Genomic DNA, 20,544 nt, shown 5'->3' on the forward strand with positions numbered 1-20,544 from the left:
GGACAGGGGACGGTTAATGGCCTCAGTGAACACAGTCTGGGCCTCCGCTGGAACCGGAACAGTCGATAGGACGGCTAAGTCCGAAGGCCCCTGCAAGTCCTACAATGTCAATAAATATTCCAAGGGGGTTGCAAATTTGTTCAAAGAAGATATGTGGTACCTCTGGGCGGACTGTTGTCAGTGAGGGGGGTAGCAATGAGGTCGGTCGAGCTGGGCAGACAGCTGGTATAACAGCAGCCGACTCGTCGGCTGCTGCGAATGGTCGCTGAGGTGCCGACCTGGGTCCCTATGGAAAGTAGTATTGGAAACAGTTAGTGTTTTTCGAAAGAAAAGTTATGACCTGGATTGGTTTAATCTTACCAAATTCACAGAAGTCTCCGAATCGGATGAAGACATTTCTTCCATTTCTGGAGGTTGGGCTGCCACAGGTGGTTCTTCTGCCTGCCATTCGATGGCTAGGGGGGGCGCCGCTGCTGGTAGGGCGGTTGCAGGTTGGACGGCTACATCTAGAGCCACTGCAGCCAGGATCTCTGGGGCACCTTCGATTTCGGGATCAGCAGCATCAGGGATGTCGTTCTGAGGGTCAGCTTCGGCGAGGGCGGCTGGTTTTTCCTTTGATATAGATGAGTCTGATGCCATGTATGACGGCCGACCCATCTGGGAAGTAGTCCCCTCGCTGTCAGAAGAGACCCCTGCTGCTGATGGGATGGGTGAAGGTGTCTATGGAAAAATCATGAAGATGTTTGTTGTTAAATATATTAAGGTTGATCATCCGAATCTTAAGTCTTGCTGATAAGGAACTTACTGGTTCTATAGGCACTGTTGGTAAAGATTGTTTCCTGGTCGGGGGCCTGGCCCGACCACTCCTCGGTACGGGAGGAGGGGTTTGCCTCCGCGTCGGGTCCTCCGCCCGACTGCTCATTGGCAAATTGGTCTGGACCAAAGGCCCGATTGAATGGTCGGTTGGTGCTGGCGTTGGTTGCTTGGTCGGTGTCACCAAGGTCGGTTCTGGGGAATGAAATGAGTGAAATCAAAGTTATGATATAGTGAATTGGTTCACGGTGTTAAGAAACATTACCAATTCGGGGTCGGGTCCTTGCTGACGTCCTAGTTATTCCAAGGTCTGCTAGTGTTTGCTGGTCGGTCTCCGAGGTCGGGGGTGTTTGCAGCTGGGAAGTTTTTCTTTTGCGCGTGGGACCCCCAGATCCGATTCCCGGGGCGGTTGTTTGTTTTTGGGTGCTAGTATGTATCGCCGCCCCTAGAACCAGTCCTTGGGGAGGGAGGAGTACGTTCAGCAACCGACCCTCATCAGGGGATATCAGGGACCATACGACCGACCACCATTCATTGAAAGTATCTACACTCTCAGGGTTCCGTCGAAAGGAAGGGCAGGAATGTATTGATTCGCCATAGTTAGAATGTTTTGGGATTGTGATTCACACAGGCTTGTATTGCGAAGAAGGAATAAACCAGGAGTGTTGCAGTAACTGGTGTAGTTGCTAAGGGAGTTTCTCGAGAAGGTAGTGCTTTATGAACTTCCAAACATTTATTGGCGTTTGAAAGTCCCTTGGCGGCGGGCAAGTTGTTACGTACGAAATTTAGAATTAGGTTAAAAGCCCAAGGTAAAACGAGGAATGGGCCTGGCAATAGGGTTGATTGAACTGGCTGAAGGACACCGTGAGGAAATCAAGGAAAATAAATTTATTTATTTATTTCTAAGAAAAATTCAGGACGGAAGGTCTTCAGGTCGAGAGGTCCGCAAGACGGAAAGACCTCAAGTCGGAAGGTCTTCAGGTCGGGAGGCCCTCAAGATGAAAGACCTCAAGTCGGACGGTCTTCAGGTCGGGAGATCCGCAAGACTGAAAGACCTCAAGTCGGACGGTCTTCAGGTCGGGAGGTCCGCAAGACGGAAAGACCTCAAGTCGGAAGGTCTTCAGGTCGAGAGGTCCGCAAGACGGAAAGACCTCAAGTCGGAAGGTCTTCAGGTCGGGAGGCCCTCAAGCGGAAAGACCTCAAGTCGGAAGGTTTTCAGGTCGGGAGGTCCGCAAGACGGAAAGACGATGAGTCGGAAGGTTTTCAAGTCGGGAGGTCCTCGAGACGGAAAGTCGTTGAGATGGGATATCCGCAGGTCGGGTAAACTGTAGGTCGGATAGAAGGAGGAGTCGGACAAACACGGAGGCCTTTGATCAAAGACAGGGGGCGGTTGATATGGAGGTCGGCCCAAGTGGGGTCGGGCGAAGAAGTAGGTCGGACGAAGGACGAAGTCGGGCCAAAAGAGCGGAAGGTCTGTGGTCGGCTCAAGGAGTGAAATATAGGGAATTTTGGTCTGCTGGGGACACGTGTCAGCATAAGAAAGGTTGGAAGACGGTTGAGAAGGAGACGTTGTAACCGTTCGGGTGACGGTTTTCAGTACGGTTTCCCAGGGAATATTTAAGGATTTGGATCATCATTTGGCAAGGTATCTTCAATCAACTTCAACAAAGCAAAGTCAGATTTGGGGATCACCACTTTAAATTTCAGTCTTTTATTTTCCAGTTTATTTTCTATACCATACAGTGTTTAGAGATTCCTAATCTCAGGCACTAATTAATCAAGTTTAAGGATATTTTCTATATCTTTGAATTTTACTTTATTTTTGTTGAAAAATTACATCAACACTATGGTTGGATTTTTAACAAAGGAGTTTATATTTTAGTATAATCAAAAGATTGTTATTTGAAATTGATTTGAAGGATGTTAGATTTAAACTAATAGTATTTTGATAGTAATATATATTTTTTTCTTATTAAAAATTAATATATTTTTATTAAAAACAGTAAAAGATAAAATAATGTTAGATTTTAGTTTCAAATCACAAAAGATCCAATTTTATACTAAAATTGTAAGTTTATCTCGTATACATTGGATCAGTGATTATTTTCTTTTTACATTATTATTTCTCCCTATGTAATACTAAAACTTTACAAAACCAAAAGCTAGCAAAATAATGGCCTTAAAATAAAAATTTCAAATTCTGTTTTAGGAAGAAGTGGAATTAGAATTACCACATCCTCCCATGTATCAATAATTAGTGGAGATAATGGGATAATCAAAATTCAAACATATATATATATACATATGTTGACAGATCAATATAATTAATTAATGAAAAACATTCCAATTTGAATGAATCCCAATGGCTGAATTGAAGTTGATTCTTCCCTAACCTTGACTTCTTTTCAACAACGTTAAAACTGGTTGTAAAACCCAACCCTAATTCCTTCTTTCTGAATTCAACCATCGAGACTAACTACTCCTCTAATCTCTCTCTCTCTCTCTCTCTCTCTCTCTCTCTCTATATATATATATATATAGATATATATATATATATTGCAGCATTGCCATCTGCATTAATTGCAGTGCAGCCATGGCTACATTGACAAGGTCAGTGAGGAGAAACAGGAATCAAATACTCCATACCCATCGGATAATCCGAACGGCGACTCCGAACCCGAATCCCAATCCGGGTCGGGCCTGCGACGTCTTCATCAACCACCGGGGTAAGGACACGAAGCGGAATGTGGCTTCGCTGCTGTACCAGCATCTCTTCAGGCTGAGGCTGACGCCATTTTTGGACAACATGAGCATGAAGCCTGGGGACAAACTGTTCGACAAGATCCACGCCGCCGTCAACGACTGCAAGCTCGGCGTCGCCGTCTTCTCCCCCCGCTACTGCCGCTCCTATTTCTGCCTTCACGAGCTCGCCCTCATGATCGAGACCAAGAAGAAACTCATCCCCATTTTCTGCGACGTCAGGCCGTCGGACCTCGCCGTCGTGCCCAGCCCCGCCCTGCCGTCGGCGGAGCTCCGGCGATTCGCCGGTGCCGTCGAAGAGGCTAAGTATACCGTCGGCCTCGAATTCGACTCCCGGAAGGGGTAATTATTTTTTATTTTTTTTATTATCGTTTTAATCGTCGGTCATGGTGATTAATTTTATATATCTGTAGCAGGAACTTGGCAGATGTGGTGAAAAACGCAGCAGATATTGTGATAGAGAACCTGTTAGAGATTGATGACGATGATGAGCGAGGACATAATGATCATTCTTCAAAATCCCTACAGATACATCATCGTCGTCATCGTCATGGACCTGAACAATTAATTGACTGAATAATGCTGCTGCTGCTGCTGCTGCCATTCACTCTACACTCACTTGAGCTCACTACATATACTTAATAATTTATATATACTCATATATGCCTTAATATAAAATACCTATTACCTGCAAATGAGTTTATATAGTAATTGCATATGCTTCCGACAGTTCTCCAAATTCCATGATGTGTCAATATCAATGATGACTCGTTATTCCAATGAATTATCTCTTTGGACATAAAAGGATTGTGTAAATACTTCAATTCTCATCAAATTTCATTGTGGAATACGCCATTTTTCAAAGAACTCGCCACGAAATACTCAATGCATAATATTATGAAGAATAATGGATAATTATTGAGTATATATGCTTGTGGATAATTTCTGCAACTTAAGATCCTATTCTATATGATTTTTATTCTCTATTTTATCATACAATCTTACTATTTTCAATAAAACCATATCATTTTTCCATACAATTTTTTGTTTTTCAACAACTATTCAATAATTAAAAAAAAAAAAAAACTAAAACAAAAAAAGAGAACAGAAGCTGCAGGTGCTTGTCTCAAACTAAATTCAAATTACAAACAAGATTAAACTGAAATACAACATCTTAGTAATCAAGGGGACAAACATACAAACCCGAAATATATCACAATTTTGATACAATTGTTCCGAGACAATTCTATATATTTCTAGTAGCGATATATATATATATATAATATTTAAGGAAGAGAATTGGCTGCGGTAATAACCTGGCGAGAGCTGCAGAGAGTGGCTATGAAATGGAGCATTTTGGCCATACAAAGAAGGAGCTTTGGCCTCAGAGAAACTGCCCACAGCCCCGCCGCAGCCAACATTACTTCTCCTGCAACGCTAACCATCGACCATACTTTAATTGATTCTCTATTACCTACCTACTTACTTACTTACTATCTTTAATTTAATTTATTTATTCATTCAGCTGTTAAGATGTATGTGTGTGCTTAGTTATCAGTTTTTTGGATGTTTTTTAATTAAAGGTGAGAGAGACAACCGCCACGTGCATATAACCACCGGTCTGTTATGTATGATCATGACAGCCCACACTAAGACTTGCAATTTTGGCTATCCAAGATATCCGTAAAAGAAGGCCCAAAGGAAAGCCCGAACCAATGTAGAGTGAGTTGCACGCCCAGTCATATAAAAAGGGCAACTGGGCCCATCTTAAGTGGAGGGCCATTAAAAAATAAATAAATACATATAAAATTTTAAATAAGATGGTGTGATTTTTTAGAACTTACTTTATTTTGATCTCCAATTAGAATTTTAAATTTTAACTACAGTTTTTGATCTTTATATACTGTTTTGAAAATATATGTAATACAAATAAAATACGGATTTAACAGCATTAATACTAATATTAATTATTATGCATCACAAGATAGTACATATATACTACTTATATAATTTTAGGAGATTTTGGGATTGTTCATTTTTTTAATTTTTACTTTTTTTTTTTCAAATTATTTTACTGACTAATATTTAAAAATTTTCATTATAAACTTAAAATTCAATATATATATATATATTTATTTATTTATAATAACATCAGACCATATTTTCGAAAAAGCTGAGATTGATCTGTACTCTTTATATAAAAACTTGTTGCATTGGCTTACACAATGTAATAGATAGATAGATAACAATGTTGCATTTATATTCGTAAAAGTTGGAAAGATGTGGCTGTTTTATCACTCCATGTTCTTCACATGTTCTTAATCGAATACCAAATTCTTGTAATAAGTTTAATAAAATCCATATATTGAAATATGGAACTTGTTCTAATGCAAAACATGATAAACATATGTTGTCTTATTTGAAAATTTCGTAATCTGATTTGTGGGCACTACGCGTTGTTGACTGCCTTCATTCGTTGGATACGATCATCTTTTGTACCCAACTCAAATTAAACCCGATATAATTGATATAAATGCATATTCTTGTATATGAAAAAATTTTAAAAAATGACAAATTTAATTATATACACATGTGTATATCGTGTATTCGCATTCATTTAGCACATTTATATTGGACTATATTACATCAAGTGGCAGCAATATACTATATTTCTTATAAAAAAAACTCATCAAAAGATAATTTAGAAACGGTTTTGTTCTTTCAAAAAAATTAATATATTAAGTATATTTTTTATTTTTATATTATTTATACTATTGTCCATAATTCACAATAAAAAAAAAATAAAAAATTAAAACACGCATACCAAAAGTACTTAAAATAATTAATGAATGGACCTGAAATCCAGTATTGAATATTTGACATCATTCAATCACGGAGAGCTTGTACGGAAATAAAGTACATCAAACCTACTACTCCTACAATATTAGTATAATCGAAATTAATTTAGCTATATTTCTTACTTGATGATTTGAAAATTTCCCATTTCTTAATAATGTTGAATTTTAATCTTAAAAATATCACAAGAATACTATTTTTCAAAACCTGCACGTGGTTTATTTCCATGGAAAATATGTGAGGCAGAATCAGAAAGAGTGTGCCTTTGTGCATATTACACATACATAAATAATAGCGTGAAGTCAAAGTAAATAAATAATAGTAACAAAATAGGCTGGACCTCCTCACCCAATCAGGAAACGCCACAACACGTTCTCCATTTCTCATAATAAATAATAATAATAATAATAATAAAATCAAATCTTGTAATTAATGGCATGCATTATTGAACCTAACAACGATGACTTTAACGGCGTTCGGGTGTGCGTGCGTGTGCTTTAATTATTAAAAATGTGAAAAAATTAAAATATGGATTTTGGAATATCCCTTCTTTCCTAAATCTCTCCAAATCATCGTTTTTTTTATTGAACCAACTGTCCACGTCACTAAAAATACAAAAAACAAGTGGCCATATTGGAACCAAAGAGGAAACTTATTACAAAACAATATAATTCATATTATTAAATTTTAGTGTTAATATTTCGAGATAATTAAATAATGGAGTTCCAAGAATCTCTATAGTTAATTAGTAATTAATTAATTTAATAACAGAGCGTTATCTCACAAAAATTTCGCCTCTGTCCACGTCACACCCTTTGACCAAAAAAGCATTCAAAAGCTACCTTATCTTCATCGCAGATGCTTTTTTTTTAAAAAAAAATTTTAATTTAGTTAAATACTACAGCTTTTTGTTCTTTTTGCCCACCCATCATCATCTCATCTAATTTGCCAACTACCACGTGGACCAAAAAAAAAAAAAAAGTAAATATAAATGATGATGCATATTGGGTCAGAACAGTGAGGGCAGAATTCAGAGATTGTGGAGTGAAAGAAACCCACAAAAAAATAAATAAATAAAAATTTAATTAATTAATAATAAAAAAGGATAAATTAATTAGGGGTTACGTGTCGACTGGAAATTGTGCCATCCCACATTCTCTGAATCTCAGATGCCTCCTCCCTTCTGCTGTGTCCAGGTTTCCGAATTGCACGTGTCCTCCGCCCACGTGTCCTCCCTTTATATCCACACGTGTTAAATGTTTTTGTGTTTTGCTGGTCTGTAATAATCTCCTTTTTGTACCGTTACGGCTGCGTGGAATATTTATCTGACCTGTACGTTCGATCAGTAATCTTGCGTGTTAAATGGATTGAGTTAAAGTTTAAATATACATACAAGTTTGAATTTAGAAAATTGATTTAATTTTGATCTTTTCAATTTTGTAGTTAATTTACAAATATGATTGTCTTGTAGTAATATTAATAAATTAAGTTCTTGACCTATGAGAGGAAAAAATATAATTTTTTTTTTAAAAAAAATACAGAGTTTAAATGATAAAAATTTGGGGTTTCAAAGGCAAAAGAAACAAACTCTAAATCTATCTATGAGATATCTTATTGTGTTCATTTTCTTCATGCATTTTCATTGGTTCACTGGTTTTTTTTTTTTTTTTATTTTTTATAATGACATTAGGAATGTGTATGCTTCTTCCATATGGTAGAAAATAAGAGAGTAGATGACAGGGAGTGATTAGCACTAGAGTGTTTTAATACATCTTTGTAGAAGAGAACATTAATATTTTATTTATTTATTTATCTATTTATTTTTTTATAACGTGTGTCTACCGTTACTCGACGAGTGCGTTTTAGGTAAAACTTTCAGTTGAATTTAATAACCTGTAAACTAAGCTCGAAAAAATAAGTTACATTAGGCGAACTATGTATGACAAATAAGACTATAAAAGAATAGATATTTGAACACATGATCTCACGGTCACGAGCAGTGACAGAATGAGCCTCTGAACATCGGGGGCGAGACTATTTAATCAATCGATTTTTTATAGTTTGATTTTAATTTTAAAATTTTCAAGCTGTCGTTTTTTTCTATTTGATACGACAATTTACTTTCTTAAAAAATAAAAAAGTACAAAATTTATAGGAATATGGAAATAAAATAAAATTTTATACTTAAAACATAAAAAATCCCTTGAAAATTATAGGTGAATTTATATAAATTGTATAAAAAATAAAATATTTTATACTAAAAAAAAAAAATTGGGGCTTAGGGCTAGGGGTTCACTTGACCTAAGCCCATTGTGAAAACTTCAATCAATTTACATTTTGACCTAACGCATTTTTATTCACCAAAAAATTGGTTTTGAGAAATTTTGAATTACGTAGGCTCGGCCTGAAAAAAATTTTAGTGTTTGTTTTGTTTTTTCTAATTTCAATTTTTTTTATAATTATATAGTCATAGTTTATAATAGGTTTTTCATATTAGATATTAAGTCTATTTTTATTAAAATAATTAAATCCAAGGCAATCCTTCCTGAAACACCCAAAGTACTACATCGAAACAGCCTTAAAGATCATATAAAAATTAGTTAAATTAATTTAAAATCTTTAGGTTGAGTGCTATTTGATGCAATTGCGATAGAACTTAAAAGGTACGATGAATAATATTCCTACACGCGTTTGGCACTTAGATGCCTGCTTTTCAATAACAGAGAAAAGACAAAAGAAATCAATCTTATTATTATTATTATTATTATTATTATTATTATTATTTAATGCATGTTATAAAGAAATTATGAATTTGTTTGGTTATGTTTTTTTTTTTTTTTTTTGTTAAATAATAATCCCTCCATCCCATTTTTATATATTCATTTGCTTATTGCAAAGAGTTTTAAAAATATCAGGATAAAATAGAAATAAAGGTACAATGACTAAATTAATCATATTAGTATTGTATGATATAAAGATAACGACATTTGTGTAATATATTGTAAACAAAATGAATACTTTGTTACGGATCAAAATGGAAAAATGGATAAATTGTTAAGAGACGGATGTCGTATATTAGTATTTAATCTTTCTATTTTTATGGAAAAGAACTCATATTTAATACCCCTTTTTATCTATTCAAATGGGATGAATAGGATGGAGATGGAATTAATTATAAATTAAGAGATCATATGTTTTGTTTTAGATTAGAGTTTTGATTTGAAATTTAGTTTACATATATTTTAACTTAATATTTCGCTAAAGAAAATATTTTCTCTGTCCGACTCTAACAATTTCATTAATATTTTTATATTATTATACTTAATATTAAAAATATTTTTATATTTATATAATTTTTTTTGCATAAATATTATTATAATAGTATCATGAGACACTAATATAAGTATTTTTTATAATTTTTTTTTATTTATATTACATTTTTATATAATAATTAATATTAAAAAAATCAATATATAAAAAATACATTGATCTTTAGAACTGGATGATGCAGTATATATTTTATTGAAATGTGTGGACTAAATAGTGACGAGTTTAATTTCTAATAAAAACTGGATACGTACGTAGTGGTGTTAATCATAATAATAATAATAACAATAATAAAATGATAAAATTAGCAATACAACAGCTAAGCAATGTGGCGTGGGAGTGGGAGTCCAGAGGAATAAAACCCAAGGGAGCTCCCGGAGTAGCTAGCTAAGCATAACAGCATATTCACCTGTATCTTCTACTGCAACGGGGGAGTGACGAACAGTATGACGTCACACAACAAAAGACATTCTAGAATGGTGTCCACGTGGCGAACGGCACATGCAGCGTACGTTACAGTTTCTAAAATTATTTATCGTAAATAATAAAAACTTTTGTCAGTCAGTCAGTCAGTCAGCCAGGTTCATGCATCTGGCCACCCTCTCTCTGTTATTACCGTCGGATAAGGTTCGTCTTCCTTCTTCGATGGCTTTGCCTAACCTCTTACGTGTCGACCTACCAACGGCGATTCCCCGGGCCCTCCAAGAAAAGGACGACCGTACTTATCCAACCTTAACCCCTGCCTTTGAAATTCACTCCCCATTAATTTCTTCTCTATAAATAATCGTATTGGCTCCTGTTTTCCGAAGAAAAAAGAAGGAAAAATAGGTTTGGGAAATTGAGCTGCCGTTTCCTCAATCAATCAAATAAAAAAATATTCAGAAATAATTAATTAATTAATTAATTAGGAAATGGGCGTTCGAGAAACCGACCCGCTTTCGCAGCTGAGCTTGCCGCCGGGGTTTCGGTTCTTCCCGACGGACGAGGAGCTTCTTCTGCAGTATCTCTGCCGGAAGGTCGCCGGCCACCATTTCGCTTTGCCGATTATTGGGGATATCGATCTCTACAAGTTTGATCCATGGGATCTTCCCAGTAAGTATATATATATATATATATGTTTATGTCGTCGTCTTCAATTGTTCATAATTAATTAGATTTTTTATTTTGAAATTAGGCAAGGCTATATTTGGAGAGAAAGAATGGTACTTTTTCAGCCCGAGGGACAGGAAGTACCCGAACGGGTCGAGACCCAACAGAGTAGCCGGGTCGGGTTATTGGAAGGCCACGGGGACTGATAAGATCATCACCAATGAGGGAAGGAAAGTTGGGATCAAGAAGGCCCTCGTTTTCTACATTGGAAAGGCTCCTAAAGGGACCAAAACCAACTGGATTATGCACGAATACAGACTCTCTGATTCCCCAAGAAAGCATGGCAGCTCCAGGGTCAGTAATTCTTTTAAAATGTATACAACAACAATTCAATTTATATATTTATTTACTTACAATTCTGTGTTCTAATTAATTAATTAATTCAGCTGGATGATTGGGTGCTTTGCCGGATTTACAAAAAGAACTCCAGCGCGCAGAAGCTGCCGGCGGCAGCCATTTCCGGCGTGCCGGCAAAAGAATACAGCCTGGGGTCGTCGTCTTCCTCGTCATCCCAATACGACGACGTATTAGAATCCTTGCCGGAGATCGACGACCGTTTCTTCTCTCTCCCGAGGTTGAATTCCATCAAGAATCTTCAGCAGTTGGGCTCCGGGAACTTCGACTGGGCCACGCTAGCGGGGCTCAACCCGCTACCCGAACCCGGAAACCAGCCCAACCCCGACCCGGCACAGCTAAACCTTAATTTCAACGCTCAGAACGACATGTACGCCGCCGCCGCTAATCTGCACCGGTTTGGCGGCAAAATGGCGGCGGACGAAGAAGTCCAGAGCGGGATCCGGGCCCAGCAACAGCTGGATGGATCCGGATACTTCTCGCAAAACATGGGTGGATTCGACCCGGGTTTTACGAACCCGTATGGGAATCGGTACCCGACCCAGGTAGGTGGGCTGGGTTTTAGGCAGTGAATGAGAAATATTGATTCATTTTAGGGGGAGTGAATTTGTGATGGAGGAAAAGATTGATTAGGGACTATTGTGTAAATAGATCGCATTCTTTGGGCAAATTGGGTGGCGCTGCTGAATTGTTGGCTCCAAGGGACCACACAGCGATATGATTTGATTAATTTGCAAATTTGCCCCAACATTGTACTGAATTTTGCACATTCCAGACTGCTGCTGTCTCTTGTAATCTATCACCAAATTAGTTATAGCAATACAAGAAAGATATTTGGGTTTATACGTGTTTAGTTGGATTTAGTTTAGTTTTTGAGTTATTGAATTGGTATATTGGGAAAAAAAAATAATTTATTGTTATATAAACTGCGATAATTGTTTAATAAAATTCAAAATTAATAGAAATATTATTTTTAATAAAGTATGTGTGGAAACAAGAACCAGTGACATTGAAAGTTTTTAAATAATACTTGTAGAAATACTTGTTATTTTTATTATGCATTTCTATTGTTCTTAATATAGTTAAATTAATTTTATATACATATAATATAGGAGTATATTAAATTATTATTTTATAGTATTTAAATTGAATAACAAATATCAAAACCAATATATAATAATAATAATAATAATAATAATAATAATAATAATAATAATAATAATAAACCTTGTAAAATTAAGAGGGCAAAGTCGTAAATTCGAACAGAGTAAATATCAAAACCAATGTATAATAATAATAATAATAAACCTTGTAAAATTAAGAGGGCAAAGTCGTAAATTCGAACAGAGTAGAAAATGCCTAGATCGTTCCTCAGAATAATAAAGGTCTGTTGACAAATATATATAGGTGACTTGAAAGATGGTTGTCAATTATCCTAAAATACAATTAAATGTTTTTTTTTTAAAAAAAAAAAAATTCTTAAGGCATGCTGTTTATATTTATAATTTTGCTTTATTCGACATATATTTATTGTCATGTTTCTAAAGTAAAAAATAAATATTTGATATAGTAATGTTTTTTTATAATATATATACATATATTGTGCGGCATTTAAAAACATAATAATAAATTAAAAGAAAAGAAGAATACACATACAATTTGTTACCCATAAAGCCACTCTAAATTAGAGGAGTTTATAAGAGTGTCTTTCGTTTTAATTTGAATTTAAATTTGAGTGTTAGTTTAAATAGTATTTTAATGTTATCTTATGTAAAATTAAGAAGTACTAATATTTTCTCTTGACTAAATTGAAAATACTTTATTATTATTATTATTTTTGTATATTTCACTAAAAAAAAATATTTACTTTTTTATTACAGTTAAAATAACTATATACTAATTCAAAATATCGTTAATTTTTATATAAATTATAAATATATCATTACATATATATATAATACAAATGACAAAATTATAAAAATTATCTTGTACACATTCGTTAACCAATAAAATAAATATTATTTTTTAATTATTACAAAAATTCAAATAAAAACTTTTGAGACGAAAAGAATATATTTTTATTTAATAAAAAAATTGTTAATTTTGATTTGGAGGGGAAACCATACAAACCCTAAATATATAAAATATTAGAATAAATGTGTATTCACAAAGAAAATTTGTCTAAAACATTTTGAAACAATTTGGGTTCTATACCCACTTGATCTGCCTTTGCACAAATTCCGACATAACTTCGGAAATTTCAAGTCTTTTTTCTTTTGCTTCGAAAGATTCGAAACTCTTTAGAATAGTTTCAGAAATTTTGAATCCAACTGATTGACATCAAAATTTTCTCTAAGTATTTTTTCGATGTTAATGTGATGAAATCATAACTAAACACATCATATTATTTTTTGAGATTTTTTTTCTTTTTTGAATATTAATGAAATACTTCGTTTCTTTTTAATAATATAAAATTAGTTGCGAGAAAATTCTTCTATATGAAGAGGAATTAGACAGACAAAAGTATAAACATCAAATTGCAATTTGCTTCTCAATCATATTACAAAATATAGTGTGTTTGTTTTGCGTTTATATTTTATGTATAATTAAATAATAGTTGGACCTAATATTTTCTAAATTAAAAATAAAATATTTTTATAAGAAGTTGTAAGGCTTACATAATAATAGCTTATAAAAAATAAAAAAATAAAAATCCAAAGAGACTATAGTAAAACTATTGTGCCACAATAAAGTCGTCTTTAGGCTTTTAAGGTTAGATTAGATGTATATTCAGATGGACCAATTATATCATTAATTATATTGTTGCTGGCCTAATAAATACATGCTGACTTTTAATATAATGTTCGATGCTAATTAATAAAAGCTCAATCCAAACATAAAATTTTCATCAACGCTTAGTTTGTTTGGGGGTTCGGATTTTGAGTTGGGATTTAAATAGTAAAAATTTTGAATTTGAATAGTTGTATAATGTGATATAAATAGGTGTTGATGTGATGTTTTGAATATAAAATTAATTTTTAGTATATTATAAAAAATAAAATATAAGTGTTTGATTTGATGTTTAAAATCCAATCCCCCAATGTTATTAAAGTCCACACTTATATATATATATATGTATACTCACTTCGTGTCAACTCAATAAATCATTTTTATTATTTTCATTTATCTTACTTAAAAGTATTTATTTTTCTTATCACGGTTAAAGTAATCAATATACAAATACTCAAATATTATTAATTTTACAAAATATATATATTTTTTTGTACCGACGAAGAAAAAAATATCAAAACTATTATACATTTCAATTAATTAATAAAATATTCTTATTTTTAATTTATCAAAAAAATAAAATATTACATTCAATCAGAAGGAGCATTTAGACACAATTAAAATTAAATATATTAGAAATTATAGTAATTGCAATTAAAATTTTTATTTTTACCAATCTCTCAATAATAATAATAATAATAATAATAATAATAATATAATATACTTTAGATGTTCAACAATAGAAAAATTATTATTTTCAATATATATTTACCAACATAAACAATTATATCGATCATATACTTTTTTGAATGTATATTGATATATAAAATAGGTGAAATTATACGTAACTCATGCGTAGTTTAAAAATTTTGTGTAATTCTTCTATGTGGTTTAAAAATTGTGTGATATCCCAGTTTTCCAATATATTGCATCAAATTCCATCTGTCGTCTCTACACTTAACAGAACCTACGTGACATACGCCAATAATGTGAATTCTAAAGTTGACACACTTTATTTATACAATATTATTGGTCTATTATGTACACTCTGTTAAATGTAGACCGTTGAGAGTTTGATACAATATTTTGGAAAACATGAGAGAGTGTCAAGTAATTTTTAAATCAAATGGTAAAATTACACAAAATTCCAAACCACAGGTAAATTTTGAATAATTTGACTTGTAAAATTTAAAAAATTAATATATTATCTAATATTGGTGTATGTCACGGATTTATATAATTCAAGCATATCTATATTATACACATATTGTTTGTTAGGTAGAATATTGATCAAAGTGATCAATAATTCAAATCGATTGAAGCAATAAAATTCCAAGTCAGACCGATTTTTCGGCTCTAGTGTGGAATTTCTTGCAAGAAAAGTAATAATAGTACTATTATATTATGCTCTACATACTTTGAATATTAATTTATATTTAATGGATTATTGTTACGAGTCTACACCTAAACCTAATCCATAAAATAAAAAAAAAAAAAAAAAAATCTAATCCATTGCAACTGCAGCCTTACTTTATAAGAAACCCCACCATCACTTTCACACTTCATCTATTATTAAATTAAATTATATTTAAGTTGAATTATATATATACATACACGTGTGTGTGTCGTATTTTGTATCACTCGGGACTTTGAATTCATTAATTGAGGCTATATAATAAAGTTTAATTTATTTTTAAAATAATTTTCGTTTAAAATATTGCTACCTTACTCAATCTACATTCGAACATTTTTTTTTCTACAACAGTGAGAACTTACGGTCTCTGCTCTTTGAGTGTATTTTGAGTAAATTCTCGACTGAACCTAATTGCTTAACAAAATTAAGTAAATAAAAAACTTAAAATACAACATGTGTCTTAAACGAACAAATTAATCCTACTGATTAGCCAACTTCAATAAATTTCACCGTAATCATCATTTTTTATATTCTATGTAACCTTCATCGTTGACACGTTCGTAACATGTTCATACACAACCTAGCTTGCAAATTATTGAATGACGGTTCGGGTAAGATGTTGATAAAGATATCCGCTATTTGGAGCTTACTCTTCAAAGAAATAAAATTACTTAAAAAGTGATTGTCGAACTAAATAACAAGCAATTTCAATGTGCTTGCCACACATGTTTAAAGCCATAGAGAGGCTTAATCTTTGGCTTGCATATATATATATACTTGTCATGGCTTGATTAATATTAAGATGTAAGTCTTCTTAATTCTAAGATACCATGAAAGAAAACATTATATTAACATGCACTTAGCTTGTTGTATGCTCTCTTATTGATATGTACAAAATCTCACAATCCATTCCATGCACCTATAAGTACCATTTTGTCACTAATCTTGTTTTGAACATCTTGATAAAATCATCTTTATTCATTTTTATTCTAGACATATACTCATTTGGTTGTCTCTTTTTCTTTTTCTATTTTTTTAATGACGTGAGAATCCGCACTATCCAAGGGTGTGCATTGGGTAAACCTCCGATCGAAACTAATAACCTACAAATTAGGTTCAACAGACAAGTCACACTAGGTAAATCATATGTGACAGTTGATCTGGAGCGTCTGGGGTTTGAACTCATGACTTCACAGTCATAAGCCCACCACCATCAGGTAAAGGTTTCATTGGTTTTCAATTAATGCTTTTGTCTCTTCAATTTGGGTTTCGGCTGTGGGAATGAGCTTGGGCGACATCGTTGGTTCCGTCAGTTCATCAAGACTTTGGTTTGGCTCGACAGTTTCGACATTTTCTTGTCTCTTGAGTTTTTGGCTTGTGGGGTGAAAATGATTCGGTTATTTGCAAATATTTCGATATTTGATATTCAAACTGAACCAAATAAATTCGTGAAATTCTGAGTCGTATTTAAACCAAAAGTTTCGGTGAATAAAAAATATTCAAAGTATTTGCAAATAATTCGAATCCAATTTAATTTAAAAATAAGTAAAATTTCACATAACTAAGTTTTTTTGGCAAATATTTCAAATCGAACTGAACCACAAAAATAATATAATTATTACATCGACCGATCCATCCACTCATTTCATATCGCATCCAAGAATTTTATTCTTATTAGAATCAGAAAACCAAAAAAAAATTAAAAATTAGAGATCCATGCACGACCCATTTTGCGTTATTAATTAAGTCGTGTAAATTTTGCGTATTCTTGCATAGACTTATATAAAGCCATAAAAAAAATTTCAGCAACGTTATACTGTACTATTAATTATATTTATCCATAATAAAGAAGCAACCCAAATATTGTTGGAGCCCAATTTTAAATAAGTCCGATAATTCAATAACTTTGATGCCCACATAATTTGCTTAAGCCCAAGAATCAATGCATGCATCAATATTCTAATTATTCCAACCAAACGTCTATCTTTTTCATCTTTAATTTTGATACTTTATTATTTGCTACTTATATATTCATTTTTTTTTAAATATAAATAAAAATAATAATAATTTATTGATTAGTAGAAATATGTAAGATAGTTTAACATTTTTGTCTTGAAAGTCAGAAAATAAATATTTTGTAAAATTTAAAGATATTTTGATATTTAAATATGATTACTTTTATTGTGTTTGAAAAAAAAATACTTTTGATTTATCAAATCAAATTTTTAATTGAAAAAAATATATATATATATAAATAAATAAATTTTTAATTCAAAATATGATATCAAATATCTATTTATAAGTCGTCAAATAGTATTTTAATTAAAAACTTTTACTACTATTTTTACAAGTATTATCGTTTTTTATGGTTTGTACAATTGTACTTACCGTTTTACTACTATTTATACCCCCACATTACCCCAAAAACTGAAGTATGCATAGAAATTGAACAATCTCAAATATTTTGGTAGCACCAATAAATCTTCACTAATTAACAAAAATATATATCACAGTGGGTGGGTTCTTTCAAAAAATTATTTTAACATTATATTATTAACACACTTTTTATATTTATCATAAAAAACACTTCAAATTAAAAAGATTACAAACACAATATTACTTCTGTCCAACTCTAGAGTGACATTTATTTTTTACGTGTCGATATTTAAATATTAATTATTATATTAAAATGTAGTACAAATTAAAAAAAAATGCAAAAAATTTTTTATAAGTGTCTTATAATATTAATATAATAAGATTTATATAAAAAATTATACACGTATAAAGATATTTTTAATGTTAAGTATAATAAATGTGCCAGCGGATGGGAGTATTAAAACTTCTCCTTCTCCAACCACTATTTGTTACTTGGCAAGTTATTACTATAAATATTTTCAGATTTTTATCTTAAATATTTTTATAAAATTTTCAAAATTGATTCATTGCTAATTTGATATTTCACCCTTTTCTAAATAAATAAATAAAATCATATTTATTTACTTAAAATTATTTATTTTTTATAAAATTATATATATATATATTTTTTTATTATTATTACATACTTCCTCCGTCCCAAATCAAGGAGGTCATTTCAGATTTTGTAATAGATTAAGAAATAATACTATCTCCGTCAAAGACTAAACTTCTCATTTATATTTGGTGTCATTGTTCTTAACATTAAAAATATCATTTTGTATAATTTTTTGTAAAAATGCCATTATATTAGTATTATAAGACACTAATAAAAAGTATTTTTATCATTTTCCTTAATTTGTAACATATTTTGATATAATAATTAATATTCAAATATCAACATGCAAAAATAAAATATAAAATTTAGTCTTGGATGGATGAAGTATTATTTTATTAGTTAGTTGAAGTATTTAAAAGTTTTTGACAGTTTTGCCCTTTGGCTTTACGTATAAAGTAATTGTATGTGTAATAGTATTTTGTAATTTAAGTAAAAGTTAAAGGTATTTTAGTATTAGTATATGATTATTTTTTTTTTAAAATATGAAATGAATGCTTAGAAGTGGGACACACAAAAATAGTAAAAATAGTATTTTAATATGAGACGAAAATAATATAATTTAAGTCTTTACAAGATTATATCAATATTGAATATATTTATTCCGGTATAAAATTCAAACACTTCAATATACATATTAAATTTATTTTGAATCATCTATCAACCAAACAAATCATCTTCTAATTAAGTGATGGACATGCATGCATGGGAGGGCAGGGCAGGGCAGGGCAGGCTTTAGGGCAGAATCTTTTAAAAGATTACGGTCCCAACCAATCAATTCATAAATTTCCCAAATTAGGAAGCCCAATGAGAAAGCATCTACGCCTATATATTCAAAAAAGGAAAGAAATAAATACACAAAAGATCAAGATAGATTACGACGGCCATTACTGATGGCTCCAATTTAAGTACAGATTAATTGCATATATTCTCACCTACCTCATCATCTACCTAGTTTTCCCTACAAGTCTATATATTTTCGATAATAATTATATTATTTTATCTAATTTAATAATATATTTATTATGTATTACTATTTCTCTAAGGATTATATTTATATTTTTACGCAATTATACTTAATATTAAAAATATTTTTATATTCATATAATTTATTGTACAAATATCATTATATTAGTATTATAATACACTAATATAAATATTTGTCATTTTTTTTTTAAATTTATATTACGTTTTGATATAATAATTAATATTCGAATATCAACATGCAAAAAAATAAATGTGGCCTTTATAGCCTAACCGAAGAAGTATTATAGTTTGTAATTAAGTAAAACTCAATATAATGGTAGCATAATTATATATTATTATTATTATTTTTTTCTTTTAGGTATGATTAAATAATACTAAGTAGTATTAATGTTAACAAGATAATTTTTGCTTTATTATTATTATTTTTTTGATGACTATTTTGGCTTTATTATTAGCTAACTTAGTACTAGCTTTATCCTATAATTAGGATAGTTTAGAAAATTTTGTATTAAATTAAAAGTTTTGTTGAGATTTGAATAGTAAAATTTTTTAATTAAAATAGTTATATAATGTGATATAAACAAATATTGATATGATATTTTGAATGTAAAATTAATTTTTAATATAATATAGAAAATAAAAAATATATATTTCAATTGATATTTTTAAGATTTTTTTTTTAATGAATAATAAAATTTTGATAAAAAATTTGATAAAAGAACACATGGTAGAATATATGAATTAGGGTAAATTCGATAATTCACTTAATAAACTATTAATTTTTACTTGGTTCAAATTTATTGTGTATTGAAGGTCAATATGTTATCTAATTATAGAAATATTCTTGCCTTCTTAAACATAATTTTTATTGTTATGGTTTTTAGTTCATCTAGAGATATGATGTTGTCTCTTAACATACAATATATCTTGTTTATTAAAGGAGAATATGATGAAAAATAATAAGATTCTATGCCCAATTGTAGACACTTTTATTATTGTATGTTCTTGACTTCAATATGATATGTTATTTTACTAGCGCCCCGGTTATTGTTACGATCATTTGACT

At 31.3% G+C, this 20,544-nt stretch overlaps 2 protein-coding genes across 2 annotated transcripts; both read left to right on the plus strand.

The window, feature by feature from the left end:
• The first annotated feature begins 3,406 nt into the window (after positions 1-3,406).
• On the plus strand, positions 3,407-4,149 carry LOC127247376 (TIR-only protein-like). Its single transcript, XM_051269206.1, has 2 exons — positions 3,407-3,915; positions 3,990-4,149. Exons 1-2 carry the CDS (start codon positions 3,407-3,409, stop codon positions 4,147-4,149), a joined length of 669 nt encoding a protein of 222 aa, XP_051125163.1.
• A 6,406-nt stretch (positions 4,150-10,555) lies between these two features.
• Positions 10,556-12,102, plus strand: LOC127247967 (NAC domain-containing protein JA2L-like). Its single transcript, XM_051270078.1, has 3 exons — positions 10,556-10,848; positions 10,931-11,199; positions 11,292-12,102. The coding sequence occupies exons 1-3, from the start codon at positions 10,668-10,670 to the stop codon at positions 11,829-11,831; spliced, it is 990 nt and encodes a 329-aa protein (XP_051126035.1). The 5' UTR covers positions 10,556-10,667; the 3' UTR covers positions 11,832-12,102.
• Positions 12,103-20,544: the final 8,442 nt, after the last annotated feature.

The sequence above is a fragment of the Andrographis paniculata genome, unplaced genomic scaffold (genome assembly GCF_009805555.1).
Source record: "Andrographis paniculata isolate CXL003 unplaced genomic scaffold, ASM980555v1 Contig32END, whole genome shotgun sequence".
Lineage (NCBI taxonomy): Eukaryota > Viridiplantae > Streptophyta > Magnoliopsida > Lamiales > Acanthaceae > Andrographis > Andrographis paniculata.

Excerpts from the sequence above, each read along its gene's own strand:
- LOC127247967 (XM_051270078.1), top strand. The coding sequence starts at position 10,668 with ATGGGCGTTCGAGAAACCGACCCGCTTTCGCAGCTGAGCTTGCCGCCG. Across the intron at positions 10,849-10,930 it reads TGATCCATGGGATCTTCCCA|GCAAGGCTATATTTGGAGAG; the intron begins GTAAGTATATAT and ends TTTTGAAATTAG. Across the intron at positions 11,200-11,291 it reads GAAAGCATGGCAGCTCCAGG|CTGGATGATTGGGTGCTTTG; the intron begins GTCAGTAATTCT and ends TAATTAATTCAG.
- LOC127247376 (XM_051269206.1), top strand. The coding sequence starts at position 3,407 with ATGGCTACATTGACAAGGTCAGTGAGGAGAAACAGGAATCAAATACTC. Across the intron at positions 3,916-3,989 it reads GAATTCGACTCCCGGAAGGG|GAACTTGGCAGATGTGGTGA; the intron begins GTAATTATTTTT and ends TATCTGTAGCAG.